Source organism: Myodes glareolus, chromosome 6, assembly GCF_982192425.1.
Source record: "Myodes glareolus chromosome 6, mMyoGla1.1, whole genome shotgun sequence".
NCBI lineage: Eukaryota > Metazoa > Chordata > Mammalia > Rodentia > Cricetidae > Myodes > Myodes glareolus.
This window is the reverse complement of record NC_142031.1, coordinates 52,424,321-52,447,839: the sequence shown is the minus strand read 5'-3', so window position 1 is coordinate 52,447,839 and position 23,519 is coordinate 52,424,321. Positions and strand designations below refer to the sequence as shown.

Below are 23,519 nucleotides of genomic sequence, written 5' to 3'. Positions count from 1 at the left end.
GCCTGTAAGGAGACACGGATGCTCTGCAGTCAGTCAGCTCACCTGATTAAATCCAATCCAGCAAAGTGTATTAAGTAGGTACCCTGCCGGGCTCCAAGAATGATGGGTAAAGGTCAAGAGACCTGACCTTGAGGAGTCATGGTCCCTAGGGAAGACCTAGCACTTAACAGTCTCCCATGACAGGATGGGCTGTATCATACCCTGGACCTGTCATGAGTGTGTACTGTGTCTCAATATGAAGCAGCAAATCCTGTTTGTTAGAGAACCAAAGAGGGACTCACCTGGAGGTATCACTTGGAACTGGTCACTGTAGGACCAGTCTGTCACTATCAGCCACAGTCAAGCTGTGTGGGGCTCTGGTGGCTTCAGTGCTAGCCCCAGGGAGTTGGTTTTCATGGCTGCTATGTTTCTACTTGGTCACTAGCCACTTGCTTGTCCAGAGGAGCTCTAAGTGTGGATGCCACCCCAGTCTCCCAGGCGAAGAGAAACCCAAGAGTCCTTGAGCTGCAGGAGTGAGCACTTCTGCTCTGTTACTCCACTGCATAAGTAGAGTCTCGCAGAGTTCATGTCACAAAGTGACAGCATTCCCCGATTACACAGGCCTCTGTGTGTGGCCACGGGTGCCAGGTATATGCTTGCGAACAGAGGCACCGCAGCAATGGAGGGCAGACAGAGGATCCCATGGCAGGTAAGCCATTGCTTAGAGGGATAGTCCTATCCAGATGGTTCCCAGCTTGCCTGAGAGTGAGGGCCTGAAGGTTGCTTCCTTGACTACTGGCATGCTGGTACTCTTGTCACACACCAGCAGAAGGGCATGCCACAGTTGTGTGCACTGTAGGAGACTGGGCATCAGGGTGACTCAGTCTGTATGGCTGATGTTGGTGACTGTCCTCAGATTCACCTGGAGTGCTCTTGGTTGTGACCTTGCTGTTATTGTTCAGAGTATCTCAGCTTCTTAGTGTTCCAGTGTGTTGTGCATTTTTTTTCACGTTTGCTTGTTTTGAGTCTTACTTTAATTATAGCTTCACTAGTTGTTGTAGGAATGTCCTGGGAACTCTGTGCACCTATCTTTCTTGGATTCCTATGGTATGTGCATGATTTTTAGAACACTAGTGACTGCACTATCCCTGGGGGTTTCACAACAAGTCTGTGACTATGTGTGGGAGTTCCATTTCGAGTACCCCATCATTGGAAGCAAATTCTTTGAATGGAAATGCCATCTTAGAGTTACTGAAAGAGTTATGTGGCAGGACTTTGACGTGGAAGCATGGTACTTACTTGAAAAATAATGACTTTTACAGTAAGGCAATGAGGGCTGATAATGTCCCTCAGCCCCCACTTTCTCTGCACTGTTGGGACAGAGGCTCCATGCTGAGCTTAATGGAGTTGTCAGGTGACCAGTAACTGTTGCTAGTAACTTTCTGACTCTGCCTCCACTCCTGAGAGGTCCTGTGCTCCACCCTCCCCATGACATGGCATCGTCACTTCTATGCTGTCTTCTTCTCAGCAACCAATTCCAGCCAGTGTTCTCTGCCCCTGCTTACACTCATGCTCTCCTCAGGCTCCATGCTTGGCCAGGGATAAGGCTGTGTCTTCAGCACCGTGGACAGCACTGTACTCAGAGGCTGGGTATGAATCATTCATTGCAAATGTATGAAACAGCCAGTGAGTCAGCGCCCTTTCTCCACCAATTCCGTGAGAGGCTCTGCCAGTGTTCTGCAGCCTGGGGAGTGAAGCAGAGTGCAGAGGTCTGCTGACTTCTTCGAGGGCTGCTGGATTTGTGGTAGAAGCCTGTTTGCCTCCCAGCCACGTGAACATCAGCATCTATCATCACTTGGGGTCTGGCTGTTGTTTTGGTTGTTGGGAATCTTAACCTTGTCAGAGTAGACTTCCAGTGCACTCACATCCTCCAGTGGAAAGCAGATACAACATGACAGGCTTTAGAGGAGGCCCCACTACCTTTTCTAGAATGTTTCTTGTCCCCATTAAGATTCATAGGTGGCTTGCTGTTGTTCTGGAGAAGGCAGAGAGCCCTGGAACTTCAGGTCCAGAGCCAACAACCTACCACATTCTCACTGTGCTCTTCTTTTTTCTCATGGGTTGGGTATTTTGGGGATGTACCCTTTCCAGCTCTAAGTAGGATGCTGTGGACCCATAGTGAATGGAGACCCTCCTTCCTGGTGCCTTTGCATGGAATGGACGTTCCATCTGTTCTGGCTGAGGCAACTGGACAAGTGACCTGTGAGAGAAATGGTTCCTGTGTTTCTTTCCCAGCACAGGATTGGAGGCCACAGTTGGCAAGTTAGCAGATAGGCAGCCTCTGAATGGATGTGGATCCATCACTAGGGGGTTTTGGCCAGATATTGCCAGTCTGCTGTGACATTTTGGCCATTTTTCGTGTGTTACACACTGTGAAATATTAGACTGTGTGCAGCTGCATTCGGATAGCAGGGATCTCCAGAGTATAACGAGCAGAATTCTACCTTGTCGCTAGTGTGGGAATGGAGACCAGAAGAGGTAACCAACAGCGTCACGTTTCTGAGTCCATTACACACTTGTACCCTTTAAGAGTAGACAAGGACTATCTACTTACTTATTATTCATGATTTTGTGTGATGAGTGTTTTGCCTGCACACATGTCTTTGTACCACATGTGTGCCTGGTGTTCACAGGAAGAGGGCAGAAGAGGACTCGCTGAAGCTGGAGTTGCAGATGCTGTGAGCCACTGTGCGGTTCTAAGAATAGAGTTTGAATCATCTGCAGGAGCAACCAGTGCTCTTACACACTGAACCATCTCCCCAGCTTGAGGATGATCACTCTGAAGTTCTGCCTTGTATGTTCCATGTAGTTCTCCTTGAGTTGGTGACTAGACTGATGCTTATGTGATGTTTTAGTGTGGAGTGGATACATTAACTCTGGACCACCATGCTTGAATGTTTCTAGCACTGGGAATCTGCCCAGCTGGTGTACCCCATCATCTTTAGGGGTCCCAATAAAGGGGTGGTTTTCTGGATCTCAGCTTGTGAGAAAGGACAGAGGTGATGACTTTCCTAGAGTCATATAATGCAGCAACATCACCATGAGTTTGTGATTGACCACAGCAGGGTCATTCTGCCACTCTCATCTCCTTTTGATTGATCAAGAGGCCTCCAGCCACTTGGTAGTGAGCACTTTGGCCAATAGCTGAAAAGCCAAAACAATAGAAAACTCACCATGTCATGTTGTGTGTGCCCCTTGCAGTAGTCCTGCGAAGCACTCCCTTGAGTGCTGAAGAGCTCCTTCATAGGAGAACTTGCTTTATTAGCCATCAGAAGCTTTAGACATGTGTGCATCCACTGTGGCATCTTCGCAACTCTTGCATCCAGGATCTGAATTATGTAGGTGTCAGTATTAAGCATGCAACTCCATACAAGCTTTTTTTCTGGCAGCATTGTGAGTGACTGGCATTGCACAGCCAACTGACCCCTGCTTCCTGAGCCAGCTGCGAAAGAAGAAACACCCTCCCATACAGATAGAGTAAATATCACACTGAAATGCCAGCCAGGCCGAGCATGCAGGACACCTGGGAGGACTGGTGTGCGTAGCAAGATGGTGATTAGGAAGTAAAGGGCAGGAGTGGTGTTGAGAGGAGAGGGAGGGGATCCAGAGTGTTTGTCAGGCGTAGAAGACCTGGCCCTGCATCTCTTTCCTTCTCTTCTTTTGGTTTATGTGAAGAACAGTGGGCATCAGCATAGGGTGAATATTGTGAGGAGTGAGTTGCTGGTTGTCCTAAGTCCTGCACAGCTGCTTGAGGGAAGGGAGCACACCGGAGGCGTTTAGAGGTCAGTCAGTGAGCACCGCAGGCAGTTGTTAGTTTAACCATGCTGTTAGGAGAGTCACCCCAGTGTCACTGAAGTTCATAAGCAGATGCTCACGAGCTGATTCCCAACTACTTACCAGTACCACACTTGTGCTTTAGAGCACTGTGTACTTTGTGCAGGAAAAAGACAGCTCTACAATGCCAGAGGGCAGTCTGAAATCCGTTGGTGTTTCCTCAGTAACCACTGTCAAAGGAGTGTGTCATTGTCCTTGCCCCAGATGAGTGTTAGAAAAGTTAGATATTAAAATGCAATGTACAGGCAGTTTTTCCTGGGAAGAGTCACAGTACAGAAGTCTGAAATACAGTGTAGAAAGTGTAGGTCATTGTTCACAGCAAAGAGAGATTCATATTCTCCCCAGACTTTAGTTCTTGTTTCCATTACATAAAGTGTTTTAAGAGTGTGTTTCTATTGGTTGTTTTCTGAACTGAGTGTGGACACGGGAGGAAACAGAGTACACCATTGTGCTTTGTGGAGAGGAGGAAGCTAGTCCATTCTGGCTGCTGCCACCAAGTACTGCAGACTGGGCAGCTTGTTATCTAGAAATCCAAGCTTCTGTCTCCCACAGACCTGGTGTCTGGTGAAATCCCTCTGTCCAGCTCACCCGTGACTCCTGCCACTGTGTCTTCCTATATACACAGGAAGATGAGCTCCTGGGGCTGCGTTGCCTTTGATGCGGCCACCAATGGTTTTGAAGTTCTGTTATTGAAGCATGAGATCCAGTAAGAATTTTAAACCTAAAGGTATGGTGATCCTGTGTGTAGGACATTTCTCTGTAGCTGGCACTCAAGACAGAAGCGCTCACCTGGATGATCAGAGGGGCATCTCAATATCAGTTTGTTCTTTATTTCAAGATTACTGTAATTTAAAAGCTACCTTTGAACTTGCTGAGACCTAGGAACAAGCATCTTTGGAGTTGTATAGTGTGACCTTAGAAGGCAGGTGAACATCCCCTGGGCTTGCTGTGTTGTCTCTGAATCTTAGGTGGACTCCTGGAAGGGGGAGTGTTGGGCGTCCGTGGCCTCATAACGAAGCGGGGATTCTCAGGGCAGGCTCCAGAGCTGGTGCAGATTTTGAATTCCCTATATTAAGATGACCCAAACCAGCTCTGCTCATTCAGCTCTCAGGTAGATGAAGAACAGGTGGTACACAGAGACCCTCATTCTCTGCCCACCCCTCATTCTTCCTCCACCCCAGGCAGCAGTACACCCAGGGGTTGGTGTGGAGAGTTTGTGTGCCCACACTCAGTGTACAGCTCCCCTTTGCTCTCGCATGGTTGGTGGGAGAGAGTTTCCCTGCTACACTCAGTTTCCAGCCGTCTTTGGCTGGCAGAAGGCGTTTCTCACTTGAATTGGGCGTTCATGCTGTGGAGCTGTACTTGAGCTGTTAACTGGATGTTACACTCCAGAAGGGAAGAAAACATCTGATAAAACCACCTTCCCCTCACCTCCAGGCTGTGTTTGCCCTTGGCTTTCTTTCTGTCTACAAGTGGAATTTTTTTGGTTGATGGAGCCATAAGTTTGTCCCAGTGAGATGTCAGAATAAACAGACTTTTAATAACCAAGTCACCTGGTGTCAAAAGTTACATGCTCGCTTGTCAGAGAGTTCCCAGGCAGCATATCAACACAACTCTGTCACTAGAAGTGTTCCTTATGTCACAGCATAAAGGCCCTGCACCTCTGCAGACAGATCAGAAGGGCTTGTTGCCTTTCTCATGTGGCTCTCAAAGCTGCTTTTTCAGTCTCTATAGCACTTGTGTGAGGTTTATTAACCAGGTCTGTGCTGTGGGAACACAGTTCTGTGATCCAGGGAAGGAAAGAGTTTATTACATTGAATTTATTATGCAATATTATTTTTACAAGAGTTGACTTGCATAGACCTCCTTTTTTTTTTTTTTTTTTTTTTGCCTTTCCCTACTCAGTAAGTAACGTGGAAAACTTGGCAGCTCTGGCTACTGCTTCTCCTGCAGTGGGACCTGCATGGACTGTTCTACCCTCCTGTTAGCTGCCCGGCCCTTCCACTTCTCTTCCTTGACAATCAAGGGAAGCGAAGAGAGGCATGCATGGTGATTGCAGATTTCAGTTTGTTGGGGTTGCTTTGAGAGTTTCCTGGTGGCTGTGGCACTGTCCCTTGCCTAGGTGCTAATGGAGAACCATTAGTTTTGGGTTCACGTGCTTAAAAGAAAGTGTCTTGTAGGAGGCGGGCTGCTTGTTTGTCCTGGCTACCCGGCTAGCTCAGTCGGTAGAGGGTCATGGGTTTGAGTCTCACGTTGGGCACCAGATGAAGAAGGATGCTTAAAAGAAATCCCACACTACCTCAGAATTGAGAATAATAGAGGGTTATTTATTTAGGGGTAGACTCACAAATCAATATCCTTTGCTGGAACAGAGAGCAGCAAAGAGGCTGGGCATGTACTTTATATAAGCAAAAATAGTATAAGAGGCCAAGTGGGCAGGTAACTTAAAGGCTACTGGCGGTAGGAATTCCTACAGCAGTGTCTTTTTGTTTGAACATGAAACCTGATGAATTAGAGCCACCATCCTGCTCCTGTGACCCTTGTTGATGTTCTCAAAGGACCTCAGCTGTAATGTTACTGGGTTCATGCGCAGTCAGCCCTTGTGCTTTTTGCACCATGGTTCTATAGGGGCAGTGCACACTCCTGCTGGCCGTGCTGCATTATACTCTTGACTTTTTAATATTGTTTATGTCCTCGTTCTTTGGTAGAATGTGAAACAAATGGGTGATTTTTATGAACAGAAAATAATAAAACTTCTTTCGGAGTGGAAAGGATGGCAGGAACCATAGGCTGTTTCCCTATTTATAGTACTGTTTCATGGTGATGATACACAAGAAGAACGAATTTTCCTTTTTATTGTCTTTTGTGGACTACAGCTGTCATAAACAGTGATGACCTGAGGGAGGTTACCTATAAAACATCAATAGAGGCAATGGCCATGGGTAAAGATCATTGGCGGTGCAGAACTGTAGGAATCAAGGTTTTTTCTTTTTTAAGGACTTGGGGCTTTGGTTTGCACTTGGAACATGTCTTGTCTGTAGACAGAAGTTTCTGTCCCTCCTGGTTCCACAACCGTTCAGTCCCAAAGAAGCACACAGAGGTTTATAATAATTATTAACTGTTTGGCCTTTTAGCTCAGGCTTATTATTAATTAGCTCTTACAACTTAAATTAACCCATAATTCTTGACTGTATTTAGCCATGTGGCTTGGTACTTTTTATCAGGGAGGCATTCTCATCTTGCTTTCTCTGCATCTGGCTGGTGACTGACTCTGCCTTTCCTCTTTCCAGAATTCTCCTAGTCTGGTTGTCCCGCCTATACTTGTCTGATGTCAGCTTTCCTTTGTTTACATTCTGTGTGTCACCTGTGTGGTGCTGTTTGCTTTGCCTATAGATTCTAATTGGTGAGCTGGCCAAATTTCTTACAATGTTGAAGTCTCTCACAATGATGACATGGTTTTCTGGGAGTCTACTGTCAGAGATTCCAAGAAGCCTGACTCCAAAATGTCTTAGTTTTTAGGGACTGGGACTGTGATGGTGGCAGCGGGAAGCTGCTCTATCCTTGACTTGAATGAGGTGGATCTTGTGTATGGTCGCTGTTGGTTTTCATGTCATTTCTTCTTACAACATCCCTGATCTCTCCTCCCCAGTCCTTAAGCCTACTTTGGACTTGTCCTAGAAGGAAACATCCAGGAACTTCCTTAGTCCTGCTGGTTGGTTGCTTCCTCCAACTCTCATTTAAAAGACTGGCTAGTGAGCCAATAGTGGCACAGTTAGTATGACCCTGGAGCACCTGGGACTATGGGTTGGCGCCTACATAACTTAGGGTGGATGACTACCAGAGACCTTAAGCCAAATGCTGTGAAGGTGATTCTGTTTTAGTACTCCAGATGCACAGGAGAGCAGAACATAGCTACGTGTCTGCACTTTACAGAGCCAAGAGCTAAGTGCCTAGACTCTGCAGGTTACTTTCCCTTAGAACCAGTCTCTATGGTGTATTTCTATAAATGGAGTTGTAGTAACTGGCAAAAATACCTGACAGCAGAAACCTAGGGAAGGAAGGGTTTGTTTTGGCTCTTCGTCTGAGGGTGTAGCCTATCAAGTCAGGGAAGGCACAACAAGAGCAGTTTGCAGCTGTGGTGTCAGGAATGTGGGTCAGGAAGCAGAGACAGATGCTGGTGCTCACTCCCTTTTCCCTTTCTAGTTAGTCCAGGACCCTAGTCCCTGAGATGATGGTTCCCATGGCTGTGGTGATTCCTCCTCAGCTAACGCTCTGTGTAGAAATGGCTGGAACACTGACAGTGTCGTAAGTGTCACTTGGCCCTGATTACAAGGCACACCTGCCTCTGCTGGGCTCTAACCTAAGGTTCCTGGTGAACAGGTGGTGTTGAGACTCCAGCCTGCCTGCAGTGCACAGGGAGGCAGCCGTGGGTCATTGTTAGGTCATAGGAGGTGCTCTTCATCTCAAGCCCTGTACATCCAGGTGAAACCCTAGTGCTGCCAACATTTAGTCCGCATTCTGATAGGTAAGGAGTGATTGCCTGTTACTTTTTGGTCAGTTTCCTTATGTTGCTATGATCCACACCCCAAAACTCTGCAGTCTTCAGAAAACTTGATCAACTTTGCCATGTCTAGAGCTGATACGACCAGTCTGCTTTGAGCCTTACCTGAGGACTTCAGTTGAGGGACCCCAAGGGTTTCCTGGTGCTGGACTCTGAACAGGAAAGTCAGATAGTTTTAAGGTGAGAACCTAAGAGCTCAGTCCATTGCAGCTACCTTTGAGGTTCCAGAAAGGCACAGTGCTCCTTGGTTGTTGGTGCATACAAGGGTGTGTATGTGGGAGTGCATGTGAGTTTTCAAAGGATACCTCTGATGACCAAGGGTTGCTGCTGTTACCATCAGCACAGGAAGAAAGAACCAAGGCTGAAGCACTGAACTGATGCCATGTGTAAGCCCATGTTTAACTTCTTGACTCTGTATAGGGAAGAGAACACATGTCTGGCAGGTACCATACCACTGAGCCAGATCCCAGCCTTGCTCAAGCAGGTCTTGAACTCATGACCCTCCTGCCTTAGCTTCCCAAGAGGCTGCAGTGAAAGGCTTCTGGCATCAGTAGTAGGTACACGGTCCCCAAGTAGGCAAAATATGTGTGTATTTTAAAGACAGTGTCTCACAGGGTAGCACAGGCTGACCAGGAGCTCACCACTATGTAGACAAGGCTGACCTACTGACCTAGAGCCTACTGTATAGCCCAGGCTGGCCTAAAACTCACAACGATCTTCCTGCCTTTGCCTCCTGAGTGCTGGGGTTAAAGGTGTGCACCACCATGCTGACTTATTTCTCTATTCTCAATGTACTCTTCCAGGGGGATATTTTTTCTTGCAGGTTTGCATCTCAGCCTTTAACTTGCTAATGGAAATCATTTGTGACTTTCAGTTTCATTAAAAAAAACGATGTCATTGAAATTCCTCACTCACTGTTTTGGGAAAAGAAAGCTTTTTTTTCCCCCTACAAGTATTTTGTACCTGTGGCCTGCTAAATCCCATGACCTGCACTCTTTCCTCCAACACATGACTTTTGACTAGAGACATGTTGGTCTTTACCCAGGGGAGGTGGCCTTTTGTCCTTTTGTTGGAAGTGAAGGCACTGTGAGTCAAGGACCGGGCATAGGAAGAGGCTGTTGTGGCATCCAGGATCTGCGGGGCTGTGAATGAAGATGCTCATCAGACAGGGTTGGAGACTGTGCTTCCAGTTAGAATCTAAGGACACGGGATGAACAGAGTGGGCATTCTGTCTCTCCCATGTCAGGGTGCCAGCCGACCTTTCCCTGGGCTGTCTTGGTGAAAGCGTGGGCCATTTTGATTTCCTCTGAACTCCTAGGTGGGTATTTGTGGTCTAATCAGAAGAGTCTGTCGGTGTGGCCTGACAACCAAGACCGTGGTGTGGTGTGTTCTCTCCTCCCAGTGGTTGTCCTGAGCGGAAGAGGAAGTGCTGCCATCATTCTGAGGGCTCCATGTCTTTTCTAAAGATAGCAACAAGGAGGGTGATGAGGAGGGTGCCTGCATGTTTGGGACAGAGTGGCAGCATGAAGGGACATTAAATGGGTGACTTTGGGTATTTTTACTGAGAAAAGACTGAGCATGCTGAGTCACATGAGCAAATGAAGAGCCCTGTGGTCCTGCTAATCTCTTTGCTATGGCAATAATGCTGCCAGCATTTGCCTCCCACTCACTGGGGCCCTCCTGTAAATAAAGTTTTATTACATTGTGCCTGGCAAAGTTTGGCCTGTGTCTCCTATAAGTGCTTTTATACATCAGGGAGAGCTCTGCTGGTCCAGAAGCCACACTGCTCACGGCGTTGTTCACCATCCAGCCCTCGTGGAGGAGGCTTGATGACACCAGCTCAGGCTCTTTGATGCAGTACTCCTGGCTTTGAGGTTTTCTAAGTTTTGCTGAACAAACTGTGGATTTTACTCAATGTTGTGAGTATTGTTACAGTTTATTTTCCAGTCAAATAGATTTGATTGTGTTCTAAAAGAAATACTAGTGATTCTCTGATCCTGTAATTCTTCACCCCCTCAGGTCTCTGCTCACTGAGAATTTACCCCAGTGAAGCACTGATGAAGAATGAGTCCTCACATGTCAGCAAGTGCTTCTGTGAAGGCTGCCTTTTAGAGATGGGTCATAAAGAACAAGGTCACAGGAGAACTGCAAGCAGCCTCTCATGCTTTGCAGGATGTACAGGCCACCTCATTGTCAAGGAAATGCAAATCAAAGCAACAAATACAGTTTTGGGGGATTTGGGAGTTCTTAACACAGTGGCCAGGGTCACGTTTATGACCAAAAATGTAAATACACCTTTGTGGGAAGAGCTGCAACCACATTTGTCAAACTGGAAATTGCAGTCCCAAGAACTGGTCTTCAACATGTGCTAAAAAGTTTAACTCCCAGATACCTACTGCTTTATCATGAATCAGTTGTGTGAACAATTGGAAAAAGCCCAGAACCATCATGTAGTAGTAACCAGATTTTAAAGTCACAGAAATCCTGGGACTGGAGAGATGGATCAGTGGTTAAGAATATTTACTGTTCTTGCAAAGAACCTGTGTTTGATTCCCAATACCCATGTGGCAGCTCACAACCACCTGTAACTCTAGTTCCAGGGAATCTAATGCCTGTTTCTGGCCTCTGTGATTACCAGGCACTCATGTGGTACACAGACATACATGTAGGCAAAACACCCATACAAATAAAATAAAAATTTAAAAGTATTAAAAATTACAGAAATTTGTATACTGACTTCTGTGGAGCCTGTGGATAGAAGTGTATGTATTGGACCTAGGAGGTTGTCCAGGATACATTTTAAGAAGGAACAGAGGTTGCCCAATGATGCCAATGGCTGATGACAATCCTCCAGGGAACCTCTGTGATTGTGTTATTTGTACCCTGCATGTTAGAGATGGCCTAGAGAGCGTGTGTCCCGAACAGTGTGTCATCTCAGGTGGGGAGATTCTGAGGGATGCCAACCTTTCTAAATTCACATCTTTTGACTTGGGCCTTCAGCTTTGTGTGTGAAGAATTAACTAACACCAAGGTTCAACAAAGTGTCACAAAAACTGGTGCCACCCTGAAGTTAATGCCCAGAGGAAGGTCCTTTAGTACCCACTGAGAACTGGTTATTAGTCTGTTAACAAGATTTGTTAGATGTGGGTGGTTATGTTTTCCAAACTACTGAAAAGGAGAGTGGACAGTGCTGGCAGGGGGCACCTGGGGGGACACTCTAGGGATGGTCAGCTGAGCTGTGAAGAGCAGGGAAGCCAGTGCCCAAGCACACAGCGAGTCTGTGAGACCAGGTGGGTTCCAGTCACCAGGCTTAAGATAACAGAAAAGGTGAACTTTTAAGAGAAATAAATATCTCTAGACAAATGACAGTGGAATCATGCCGGCTTCTCTGGCAGAAAGAGCGAGTGGGGAGGGGTGGGGGGAGGGGTAGAGCCGGAACTACAGGATTCTCCCTGGGGCTGAAATTTGGAATGGTAAGTTTTGACTCAGCCCTCTCTCCTGGGCACCAGGGAGAAACACACCTACCGAGTCCAGAGTCTGTCAAAGCAGGAACTGATTTAATGGTATCAGGCAGGAACTTATATAGGGTTGTGATGGAGGTGGAGAAGCAAGGAACAAGGGCCAGTAATATTCTTCCACCCTAGTGGTGGCTGGTCAGAGGCGGGCCTAAGACGGGTAGCCAGAGACAGGTCTACAAACTCGAGTTAGGCTCAGGAAGTTACACTAGGCCTCACTAAACTCAAGTTAAGCTTAGGAAGTTACAGGCCCAACAGAATCACATACAACAAAATTTGTGGGGTGCAGCAAAAGTACTTCAAAGAGGGTATTCTGTAGTGATGATGATGTGTACTGTAGAGCGTCTGCAGTGAGTGTGTACTGTAGAGCGTCTGCAGTGAGTGTGTACTGTAGAGCGTCTGCAGTGAGTGTGTACTGTAGAGCGTCTGCAGTGAGTGTGTACTGTAGAGCGTCTGCAGTGAGTGTGTACTGTAGAGCGTCTGCAGTGAGTGTGTACTGTAGAGCGTCTGCAGTGAGTGTGTACTGTAGAGCGTCTGCAGTGAGTGTGTACTGTAGAGCGTCTGCAGTGAGTGTGTACTGTAGAGCGTCTGCAGTGAGTGTGTACTGTAGAGCGTCTGCAGTGAGTGTGTACTGTAGAGCGTCTGCAGTGAGTGTGTACTGTAGAGTGTCTGCAGTATGTACTGTAGAGTGTCTGTAGTGAGTGTGTACTGTAGAGCGTCTGCAGTGAGTGTGTACTGTAGAGCGTCTGCAGTGAGTGTGTACTGTAGAGCGTCTGCAGTGAGTGTGTACTGTAGAGTGTCTGCAGTGTGTACTGTAGAGCGTCTGCAGTGAGTGTGTACTGTAGAGCGTCTGCAGTGAGTGTGTACTGTAGAGTGTCTGCAGTGAGTGTGTACTGTAGAGCGTCTGCAGTGAGTGTGTACTGTAGAGTGTCTGCAGTGAGTGTGTACTGTAGAGCGTCTGCAGTGAGTGTGTACTGTAGAGTGTCTGCAGTGAGTGTGTGGTATTGAATATCTGCAGTAAGTATGTAGTGGTTAAGTATTTACATTAAGTGTGTGGTAAGCTTCTGCATTACATATGTGGTGGCATTAAGGAAAGAGAGCACATGAAGCACCCAGCATGTGGCAGGCGATGACATGCAGTGCTTGGCATGAGACAGGTGGTGACATGCAGTGTCTGGTATGTGACAATATATTGCACAAGGCAGTAGTGACATGCAGTGCCTGTCATGTTGCAGGTACTCCTTAAGTGTCAAATCTTACTACAATGTTGTTGTAGCAGACTTCCTGTTGAGAGCTGCATTGAACTAAGATTGGCTGGGCAGTAGTTCCATAAATATGATAAGCTAAAGTCCTGAAAGGATGAAATTCAATAACTTTAGTTTTGCCTTTGGAATTTAAGAGCTCCCAAACTTGTGTCACCACAAAGAGCATCAACACCACAGATAGCACTGCTGATAGAAGCGCGGTATGGCAGAGCACTGTGGATTGGTGCCCTCAGTTTTCCAGGTGAAAAAGCAACATGGCCTAATAATGCAGTTGGGGCAAGGCATACAAGCTGCATGTGTGAGCTCTGACTTTAGCACAAGGCTGCCCTGTAGGTTACCACTTGGAATGGGAGCAGACACATTTGGAGGCTAAGGACTGAGGGGCCTAAGAGTCGTGTCTATCAACGGCCTGCAGGGTTTTACTTAACCTGCTTCCAGCAGTCACAAGAATTACTTCCCCAGTGGACTTCTTCCCAAGGAGGCACCTGTACTCTTGGGGAGCAGCCTGCGAATAGGCTTCTCCCCCGTGAGCTGTACCTGATATGTGGGGTCTCTACTCATTTCTCCTCTGTGCATCATAAGTATACTGGACATATCACCCGTGTAGTGCTTTTCCAGGCTGTGGGAATTGGCGTTTGACCAGGAATCCAGACATTCAGCTTTGAACAATGTGTGTGTGTGTGTGTGTGTGTGTGTGTGTGTGTGTGTGTGTGTGTGAATGTGTGTGTGTGTGGGAGAGTGCACCTGCTACTCAGAAAGGCAAGGGTTGGTCCTGTGTGTCTGGTGATGGCAGCTCACTGATCTCTGCAGGAGAGGCAATGAGGAGGCACCCCCTCCCACGTGTGGACTATTGTCCCCTGTACCTGACTTGCCCTTCCCAGGGTCAGTTCTGGGCCAATGAAGAGCGCTGATGCTCCTACCTCATATCAGAAGGGCATGTAAGATGCTGGCATGCTTCTGATTGGCGCCAAGGAATTTTCCCCTCTTGACCCTTTCCACTTGGTCTTGCTGTCTGTCACCTGAAGGACACTAGAGGCACAGAGCTCTATCTCAGGGAACTTCCTGTCTATAGGCAGGCAGTCTCATGACTTTCTAGCATTGTCTGTGTGCTTATCTAGCGAACATTTAGTGAGATGGAGGGCCAGCCTGTGATGCTATCATGTACCTGTCCAGCTCCTGGGGTCCTAGAACAAGGATGAGCCTCTCTGGGTTTGGTGAACACCATGTCTGGCCTGCCTGCTCCTTCTAGGCTATATAGCCACTGTCTTTAGGTTTTATATTTGTCATAACCTTCAGAACACAAGTAACAGGGACTTTGTGTCTGGTACATGAAGCTTTTGTAAGTGCTCAGCTGTAAAAACTCAAAACCAGGCTATTTTCTAAAGCAAATGAATGCTGCCCGCTGTGAGCCTTAGAATATATTTCTCCTTTTTGAATATAAAGGTTACTTCTACAGCAACTTGAAAATAATTTTATTCATTCCCCTGTTCAAAATACTGGGAAATGTGAGTTTTTCCTCAGAGACAGACAGATCTACAGATGAGTGGGCAGGGTGGAGCAGTGTGTGTCTTGTGCTGGTCAGGGGAAAGGTGCCGCTGCAGGCTTGTGTTAGCTGGATCGATGTCTTGCTCACCAGGTCCTATGAGTATGGAGTTAGGATGGCCTGTGATACGCTTCAGCTGGTTCTTTGTGGGCAGGTGACTCCTCATTGCTGCGACCATGTCTGACAGAAGCAATTGAAGGGAGGAAGGCTGCGTTTGGGCTCACGGTCTGAGGGGATGCAGTTTGTTGTGGCAGAAAAGGCATGACAATGGAAAGAGGCTTCCTGCTTGCATCTCCATGGATAGGAAACAACTCCGATGGAAGAGAAGCCAGCCTATGAAACATCAAGGCTCACCCACACTGTTGAGGCATCGTGGGTGTAGCTTCACAGGCGTATCTAAGAGACGAAATCTGACAGCAAATTTTCTGTTCCTCTGGCTCTTAGAATCTTTCTGCTCCTTTCCCATGGTATTCCCTGAGCCTTAGGTTCAGGGATTGTGTGATAGATCTCTGGGCCCCTCATGGTGACTTAGTCTCTGTATTTTCATCCACCATGGTTTTTCTGTTATGATCTTCATCTACTGTAAGGAGCCTTTTAGATGAGAAGGGTAGGACCTATACTTCACCTGTGGGTGTGAGGATAAATATTCGGAATGTCATTTATGGTTTAGTGACATGGTTGTCGTAGGGTCTCCTCTGAGATCATGACTTCACTAGCCCTGGGTTTCCTGTACCAGGCATGATTTTCTTCTTGCCGAGTGGCCTTAAGTCCAACCAGAGAGCTGTTTGGTTATCCTCAAAGTATTGCATGCCTCTACTACCCGCTGAGAGCTACTGTGCCATGATGGTTGTTGCTGTAGTTCATAGGTGTTGTATCTGAGTGGACTATTGGTTGTTTTCCCTTGGAAACTTGCTAAGCTGATAAAAATTTATTAAGAAGTAATAAGCAGGGGTCTGGAGGTTAAGGGCACATACTGCTTAATCTTCCTGAGGAACTGAGTTCAATTCCCAGCACCCACATCAGGTGGCTTACAGCTGCCTGTCATCCCAGCTCCAGGTGGATCTCACACTTCTGACCTCTGTGGACACCTGCATTCATGTGCACGTATCTCCACATACACATAATTAAAATTTAAAAGGTAAAAAAAAAAAGAAGTATAGCAACAAGTTGGACAGTGGTGGTGCATGCCTTTAATCCTCACACCCAGGAGACAGAGGCAGATGGATCTCTGTGAGTTTGAAGCCAGCCTGGTCTACAGAGCGCATTACAGGACAGTCAGGGCTATTACACAGAAAAACCCTGTCTCAAAAAAATCAAACCAAACCAAAACAACATCAACAAATATCCTAACCCCTTCCCTCAAACAAACAAAAAACCAAACAAACGAAATGGGAGGGGACATGAAATGGCCAGGATCAGCTGAGAACCAAGTAAGACAATGTTGGCAAAAAGAACATGAGGTATTGGTTGGGCAGTGGTGCCTTTAATCCCAGCACTCGGGAGGCAGAAGCAGGTGAATCCCTGTGAGTTTGAGGCCAACCTGGTCTACAAAGTGAGTTCCAGGACAACAGACTCCAAAGCTACACAGAGAAACCCTGTCTCGGAAAAAAAAAAAAAGAAGAAGAAGAAGAAGAACGTGGAGTATTTTCAACACTGCCGTAGGATTAATAACCACAGCCCAGGGGGGAAGAGTCATGTAGGCCTTGACTGCCCATTGGTTTCCTGACTGCCTAGACCCAAATAATCACACAGAAACTATTTTAATTGCAACACGGTTTGGCCTATTAGTTCAGGCTTCTTATTAACTAACTCTTACATCTTAAATTAACCCATTTCTATTAATCTATGTATCACCACAAGGCTACCGGGAGTCTTTCTCCTTAGGCAGCTACATGGTGTCTCTCTCTGACCCGGCTTTCTTTCTCCCTACATTCAATTTAGTCTTTCTGCCTAGCTCTATTCTGCCTTGCCATAGGCCAAAGCAGCTTCTTTATTAACCAATGGTAATAAAACATATTCACAGCATACAGAGGGTAATCCTGTATTAGAGTTGGGTCCCCAGAAACCACAACCTTGACTTCTGTGAGGCACTGGCTCTAGTGTCAGATAGGCCTTACCAAAGCCGTTCCGGGACAAGGACACAGAGCTAGAGTTCCCTTTGTTGCCTGGATTATCTCACTCAATATGATCTTCTCTTGTTCCATCCATTTACTTGTAAAGTTTGTGGTTCCATTTTTCTTTAATCTATATAGTACCACATTTTTATTATCTTTTGTCAGGTGAAAGACATTCCGGTTGTTTCCACTTTGTGGCTGTCATGAATAGAGCGGCGAAGGGCATGGCTGAGGATACTGTAGAGTAGGTTGCTGAGTCCTTTGGCCATGTGCTGGGGACTGGTACAGCCAGGTCACGTGGCAGATTATTTTTAGCCTTTTGAGGACACTCCACACTGATTTCCAGAGTGGCTTGACCAGTCTGTAATCACACTTACAGTGGATAAAGTTCCCCTTTCTCCACGTCCTCTCCAGCATTTGTCATTGCTCTTTCTATTCTGATGGGGTCATATGGAGTCCCTAAGGCCCTTTAATTTGCAGTTGCTAGAGATGATGAGCTTTTTTTCTTATTTTTTTTGTTTGTTTTTGGATATTTCTTAGCATTTCCCCCTTGTTTTGAGAACTTTCTGTTTAGATCCCAGCCCCCCCTTAATGATTCATTTCTTTTTTTATCTTGTTTTGTTTTGTTTTTGTTTTTTTTGACACTTTGTCTTTTGAGTCCTTTATATGTTATGGATATTAATCCTCTGTCAGATATACAACTGGCTAAGAGTTTCTCCCACCCTGTGGGCTCCCTCTTCAACATCTTCACTGATTGTTGTGTATAAGCTTTGGGGTTTTATGAAGTCCCACTTGTTAGTTATTGGCCTCAATTCCCAGGCAAATGGAATTCTATTCAGAAAGTTCTTTCCTGTACCTGTGTCTGTAGCCTATGTTTTCTTCTAGTCTTTTCAGTGTTTCAGGTTTCACATTCAAGTCTGTCTGTCTGTCTGTCTGTCTGTCTTTCTTCCTTTCTTTCTCTCTCTCCTTTTTCTTTTTTTTTTTTTTGCTGCAATAAAAATATGCTACAGATCTTAACAGAAGGTTCTTGAAAGAAGTAAAAATGTCTAAGAAACATTTAAAAAAAAAAGTAAGTTCATTGTCCCCAGCAGTTAGGGAACTGCAAATCAAAACAACTTTGAGATTCTTATTCCAGACAGAATGGTAGATATCAATGAAAAAGCCTACAACAGATACTGGAGAGGCTATTGAGCAAAGGGAGCCCTCGTTTATCCATCCCAGCTCTCTAAGACATTTGCTTTTTATTAACCCTTCAGATCCATGGTTGAAGTAGTTGGGCTGCATCAGTGGGAAACGGCTGTGATTGACTCAAGGGGAAGTAGCTCCTGTCACAACTGGCCTGTCAAGAGCCTAAAGTATGGATGCAGCTCTCAGCTCTGCACTTCTCACCTCTGCAAGGTGTTGCCTTTGCCCCACCAAAGACAAGGCATCACATGTGAGATCCCTTCTTCCAGTGCCTTCTGCAGTTGCCTACTCCTGTGGGCCAGCTGTGTGTTCCTTAGTGACAGGTGAGCTGTGTCATATGAGCACCTGAGTCAGCCTGGTGTACTCTTGTGACTCCTGGCTTGGAAGACCGACACCCCTGTACTGGCTGGTTTAGTTCTTGATGAGATTTGTTTTCCAGGCTTATACGGCTACCTTCTTGCTGTCCTCACATGGCAGAGAGACAGGGCTGCGAACTCTGCTCTCTCCTCTTCAGGGACTCAGGTCCCCTCCAGAGATCCTACCTTCATGATCTTTTCCTACCCGATGTGTCCCTCATGCTGGTGGTCACAGCTTTGACATGTGACTTTGGGGACACTGAGACAATGGTAGTGGCTCTGACATGTGTCATTAGATGCCAGTGAACGAGCTTGCTGAAGTGTGAAAGGTCTGTATAGAATCTATGGCTACAGGATCGGGGGTCCCCATTGTTCACATTAATATTTGGCATTTGTCTTTCTTTAGCGTCGTGTGGGAGCCGATGGGGGATGGGAAGAAGGTCATTTCTCTGGCTGACAGCCACATCCTGCTGTGGGACCTCCAGGCAAGCTCAAGCCAGGCTGTGGTGAGTAAGAAGGACAAAGGTCTCAGTGGGTGGTCTTTGGAATTGGACTTTTTGGGTTGAATTCAGAATACACTTCCTCCTCCACACATCTGGAATTTTGAAATTATTTATTGCATAGGAATTATGCAGGGACGGAGGTGTAGAGAACTGAGTGCTAGGCCTTGTGGGTCCAAGAGGAAAGCACTGTGAAATGAGACCGAGCCTCACTGAGGATGGCTTCAGGTCCAAGTGTGCTCTTTTCACAAGGCTTTTTTAAAACCACACTTGAGGAGGGACACTTATGCAGGCTTGATTCCACATTGCTGGCTAGCTTCCCCTGCATTTACATGAGTTTTAAAAATGAATTTGAGTACTTTCTTGGGAGTCAGTTTGTTTTTGGATACTCATTTTGAATATTTTGCCTTTTGTAGAGAAAAGTATTGTGTGTATTTTTCATGTTTGATTCCTTAAATCTTTCTTTTGTAAAATGCGTGTTTACAGGCATTCATAATTTCACTGCACTTGTTGTCAGAGTATCAGTTGTAGAAAGAAGAAACTGTATAGTGCCATGTCCCTAGGGCCACATCGTCACCTTCACAGTAGCCGAGGTCTTATGTTTATTTGTTCCCATAATGCTTGCTGAGCTCCTTCCCTCGTGGTGCTTTACAATATTAATAATGCCCCTAGGTTAAAGAGAAAACATGAGTGATGATGTGTGGTTATTAATATGAGGTATAGATGCTAGACTTCTTAAAATATTAACTGACTTTTTAAAGCCTAAAAACTCTTGCCATAGTACCAAGTAAAGTTTGGGTTGGCCTGCTTTCCTAGAGCACTGATGGTATTTAAGGAAAAAAGTCATTTTAAAAGACAATTTTAAAAAATCACCATATTCTATATGATAATACCAGATCCACAGAAGTTTTTAAAGTAAAAGTTGAAGCAGGGGACGTAGTGCCTTGGCATGCCTGTTGACAGGTTCAGTCTGGGAACATGCTCTTGACCTCCACCTTAGCTGATCTGAGTAGGGCTGGGTTATAATCGGCAGCCCTCCAGCTCCTCCTTCAGCGGTATCGTAGCTGTCAAAGCTTCCAGAAAGAAAAGGGAAATACTCCTCCCCTGCTCGTCAGGCAGGCTTGCGATGCCCCTGGGGAAGAGCTAGTACAGCCTCCCTGGCACTCTTGGTGTCCCTGAGCTGGGACTGTGCCCAGCAGAGGCCCAGGGGGCACGTCTTAGCTCAGGAGGTCCTGCTTGCCCTTGGCCGTCCTGTGCTGTGGTCAAATAGTGAACACATCTTCACACCCCAAGTCCTCGCTAAAGCGTTTCATGGCGGGGTGATTAATCTGTAACTTATTTTCTGCAGAGACCAATTTAGTTTTCTCTCCCCCTTTTTTATCTGCTGTCAGCAGTTCTGTCAATATCCCTTTGTGACCCAGCGCCGTGGTATTTAATACAGAAACCTTCCCATCGATTGCAGCCTCCTCATACTGGCTTCTCCTTTTCCATTGTTTGAGGATATTGCCTTCTGTGGTGAATCTAATCTTATGCTCCCTGCATCATTACCTTCTGCAATTAAATTGGAGATCCTTTGCCATTTATAATCATTAGCTGAGCCCTGGGGAGGCCTGGAGTGGGCGGGTCTTCGGGTTGTGTGGACAGCAAGGAAGGCTTGGGTGGCCTCCCTGTTTCCATCTCCTCATCCCGCTGCCTGCCCTCTGTGGACATCAGTGCTTCTGTCAAGGGGGCAAAGCACAGACCCTGGTGATGCTCCTGCCTGGTGTCTACACAGGAGTTCCTCCGCATGATAGCTCTTACACACAGTAGCTCCCGTGAAGAGACACAGTGTGGCCTAAAGTTCTAAGTCAGCATTCACAGGAATGTTTTTCCCAGACCTAGATGTGGTTTGGAAGTATTTCTCGTGCCACATCACCTATTTCCATCTTTTGTATGGGCTTACACAGAGCCATAGCTTTTGCTGTTTTTCTTCTTGCTTTCTTTTTTAATATTTTATTTATTCATTGAGGATTTTACACGTTTTGATCATATTCACTCCCTCCCCATTCCTCCCAGATCCTTCTCCACCTCCCTACCCACCCAACTCATTTTTAATTAGCATACAAATTATAGATTTCATTATGGCATTTTTGAAACTTTTTTTTGTTTTTGTTATTTCTCTTCCCTACTACCCCATATTTTCCCACCTCAAAGGTTTTCATGAAAAAAAAAATAGACTTTAAACAGCACAAGCCTATAATTCCTGCTAATCAGGATGCTGAGGCAAGAGGATTGCAATTTAAGGCTTTCTTGACTATAGAGTGTGTTCAGGGTTGGAATGGATAACTTAGTGAAACACTGTTCAAAATAAAAGTTAAAAGGATGCAACTCTACCGCAATTGTAGAGCACTTCCTAGCAGGCCCTGAAATGCTCTCTAGAATAGCAGAAACCTGAACTAAGCGATACCTCCAGTCCCCTGAGCAGCATTCTTGACAGCCTCATGTTGTTAGCCATGCACATTGCATTACATCCCCAAAGTCCACAGTACATGAGGCTCGCCTTGGATCCTGTGGTCCAGATAGATACAAAGTGATGGGGCTCCATGCTGTAGTGCCCTGCAGGGGCCTCCACTGCCCTAAAGACCCAGTGTTCAACCAATTTTCTCTATGCTCTTCTTGCTCCTCAGGTAACTACCTCCTGTCTTCATACCTTGTCACTATTTTCTCAGCTTTATCTTTTCTGTCACAGAATTGAGACCTGATATGTGCAGTCTTCAGCTCAGCTTCTTCCACTTTGTCTTCTCATAGCCTGATTACTGCTTCTTACCCAAACACTGTTCCTCTTGGGGACTGTCCTTGGTTTAAGCCTAACAATCCCAAGGACCCATGAATTCGGAAGGCTTTCTCATCCAGATCTTCCTAGGTGCCTAGGTTTTCATGTCCTAGACTGAGGTTCGTGAGCCATTTGAGTTAATAATTATCTAGAGTCTCACATATTAGACTCCACCTAGATGGATAAGGGGTCTTCCACCAGCCAGGTGAGTATGACGGGTAGTTTCCTAACTTGCTTTGATGTGCATTTTGTAGGGTACATATAGGTTTCCTTAAGTGCTTCTGGGTTTGCTCTGCTGGTATTTGTGGCTGTGGCTTCTCTGGCTTCACATCTGTGACGAGTGACGCCAAAGAAAAGCCTGAAAATAACCCAAGGCTCCCTCTGGTTAGCCTCCCGCTTCCTCCTCCTGGAGCTGCCCTATGTGACCTGCAGCAGCGACAGCTTTGCTTTACAGAGCAGAGAAAGCAGGGGAGGATGTGCCTACTGCACCTTCTATTCTGTAGATCCCTTCTTTGGTGTCTTCCCTTCCTTCCCTGTGTTTGGAGACCTGGATGATAGGAAAATTCTGTTGTTTCTAATCTGAGAAAAGTATACACCCACGTGGATGAATGCTATGTATGTGTCTCTACTCACCCAGTGCCAGGGGGCATGGGAGGAGGTTAGCAAGCAGGCAGAATGAGGAGTGGTAGTTGGCTCCACAGTGCAGACAACAGATCTTGCTCTCCATGAATTTCTTGTGACCTGGAGCTAAGTAAACTTAGACTCTTAAGAGCCAGCCATGTCCCAGGCCTAGGCCATTTGATGTCAGAACAGGTGCAGGCAATTTTAGAGGGGCAGCTCCTTCTGACCAGTGTTTGAGGACATTTAAATACAGACGTGTTCTTTGACCCTCCCACTAGGCAGATGAAAGCAAGAGGCTTAAAGAGACCAAAGAACCTTCTGCAGGGGACTTGATATAAGTGACAGCTGCAGAACTTACTCCAGCAAAGGATTCCCAAGGCTCTCGCCTGCCCAGCCCCTGCTTCCATCCTTAGGATGGTGTAATCTCAGAGGCTGGCTCATGCCTTCAGGTTGAGTGTCTGCAGTTATCCGTAGCCTTGTGCCCAGGGAGAGTGCGCTTGATTGACAGGGAATGAATATTTAGAACAGCATGCTGTAAACAAGGCTATTAATAAAGCTTGTAAGCTGCTGGTGGAAATGTGAAAAATAAATGAAAATTGGTTTTCTTGTGACACTCATTTCCGGTGTCTTGACTGGATCATGAGAGTAAATGTCACCTTTAGAGCCTGAACTTGAGGTAGAGATTGGTGAACTTACATTTAGGACAACTGTGCTAGGTGTAGTGCACACCTGTAACTTCGGTGCTGGGTGTAGTGCACACCTGTAACTTCGGTGCTGGGTGTAGTGCACACCTGTAACTTCGGTGCTGGGTGTAGTGCACACCTGTAACTTCGGTGCTGGGTGTAGTGCACACCTGTAACTTCGGTGCTGGGTGTAGTGCACACCTGTAACTTCGGTGCTGGGTGTAGTGCACACCTGTAACTTCGGTGCTTGGGTGTAGTGCACACCTGTAACTTCGGTGCTGGGTGTAGTGCACACCTGTAACTTCGGTGCTTGGGTGTAGTGCACACCTGTAACTTCAGTGCTTGGGTGTAGTGCACACCTGTAACTTCAGTGCCTGAGGCTGAGGTGGGAGCACCAAGTGTCCGTGGTCAGCTTAGGCTACAGAGTGAATTCAGGGCTAAGCCTGAGCTTTATATGTGAAGCTATCTTCTTTTAAAAGCAATTCTCTGTA

At 46.4% G+C, this 23,519-nt stretch overlaps 1 protein-coding gene across 2 annotated transcripts in view; it reads left to right on the top strand.

The window, feature by feature from the left end:
* Window positions 1-23,519, top strand: part of Eipr1 (EARP complex and GARP complex interacting protein 1) — a 104,332-nt gene that overhangs the window by 68,877 nt on the left and 11,936 nt on the right. For both annotated transcript variants that reach the window (XM_048439829.3, XM_048439828.3), the window contains one exon: window positions 18,819-18,918. In XM_048439829.3, coding sequence (XP_048295786.1) covers window positions 18,819-18,918 — 100 coding nt within the window. The remainder of the gene's footprint in view (window positions 1-18,818; window positions 18,919-23,519) is intronic.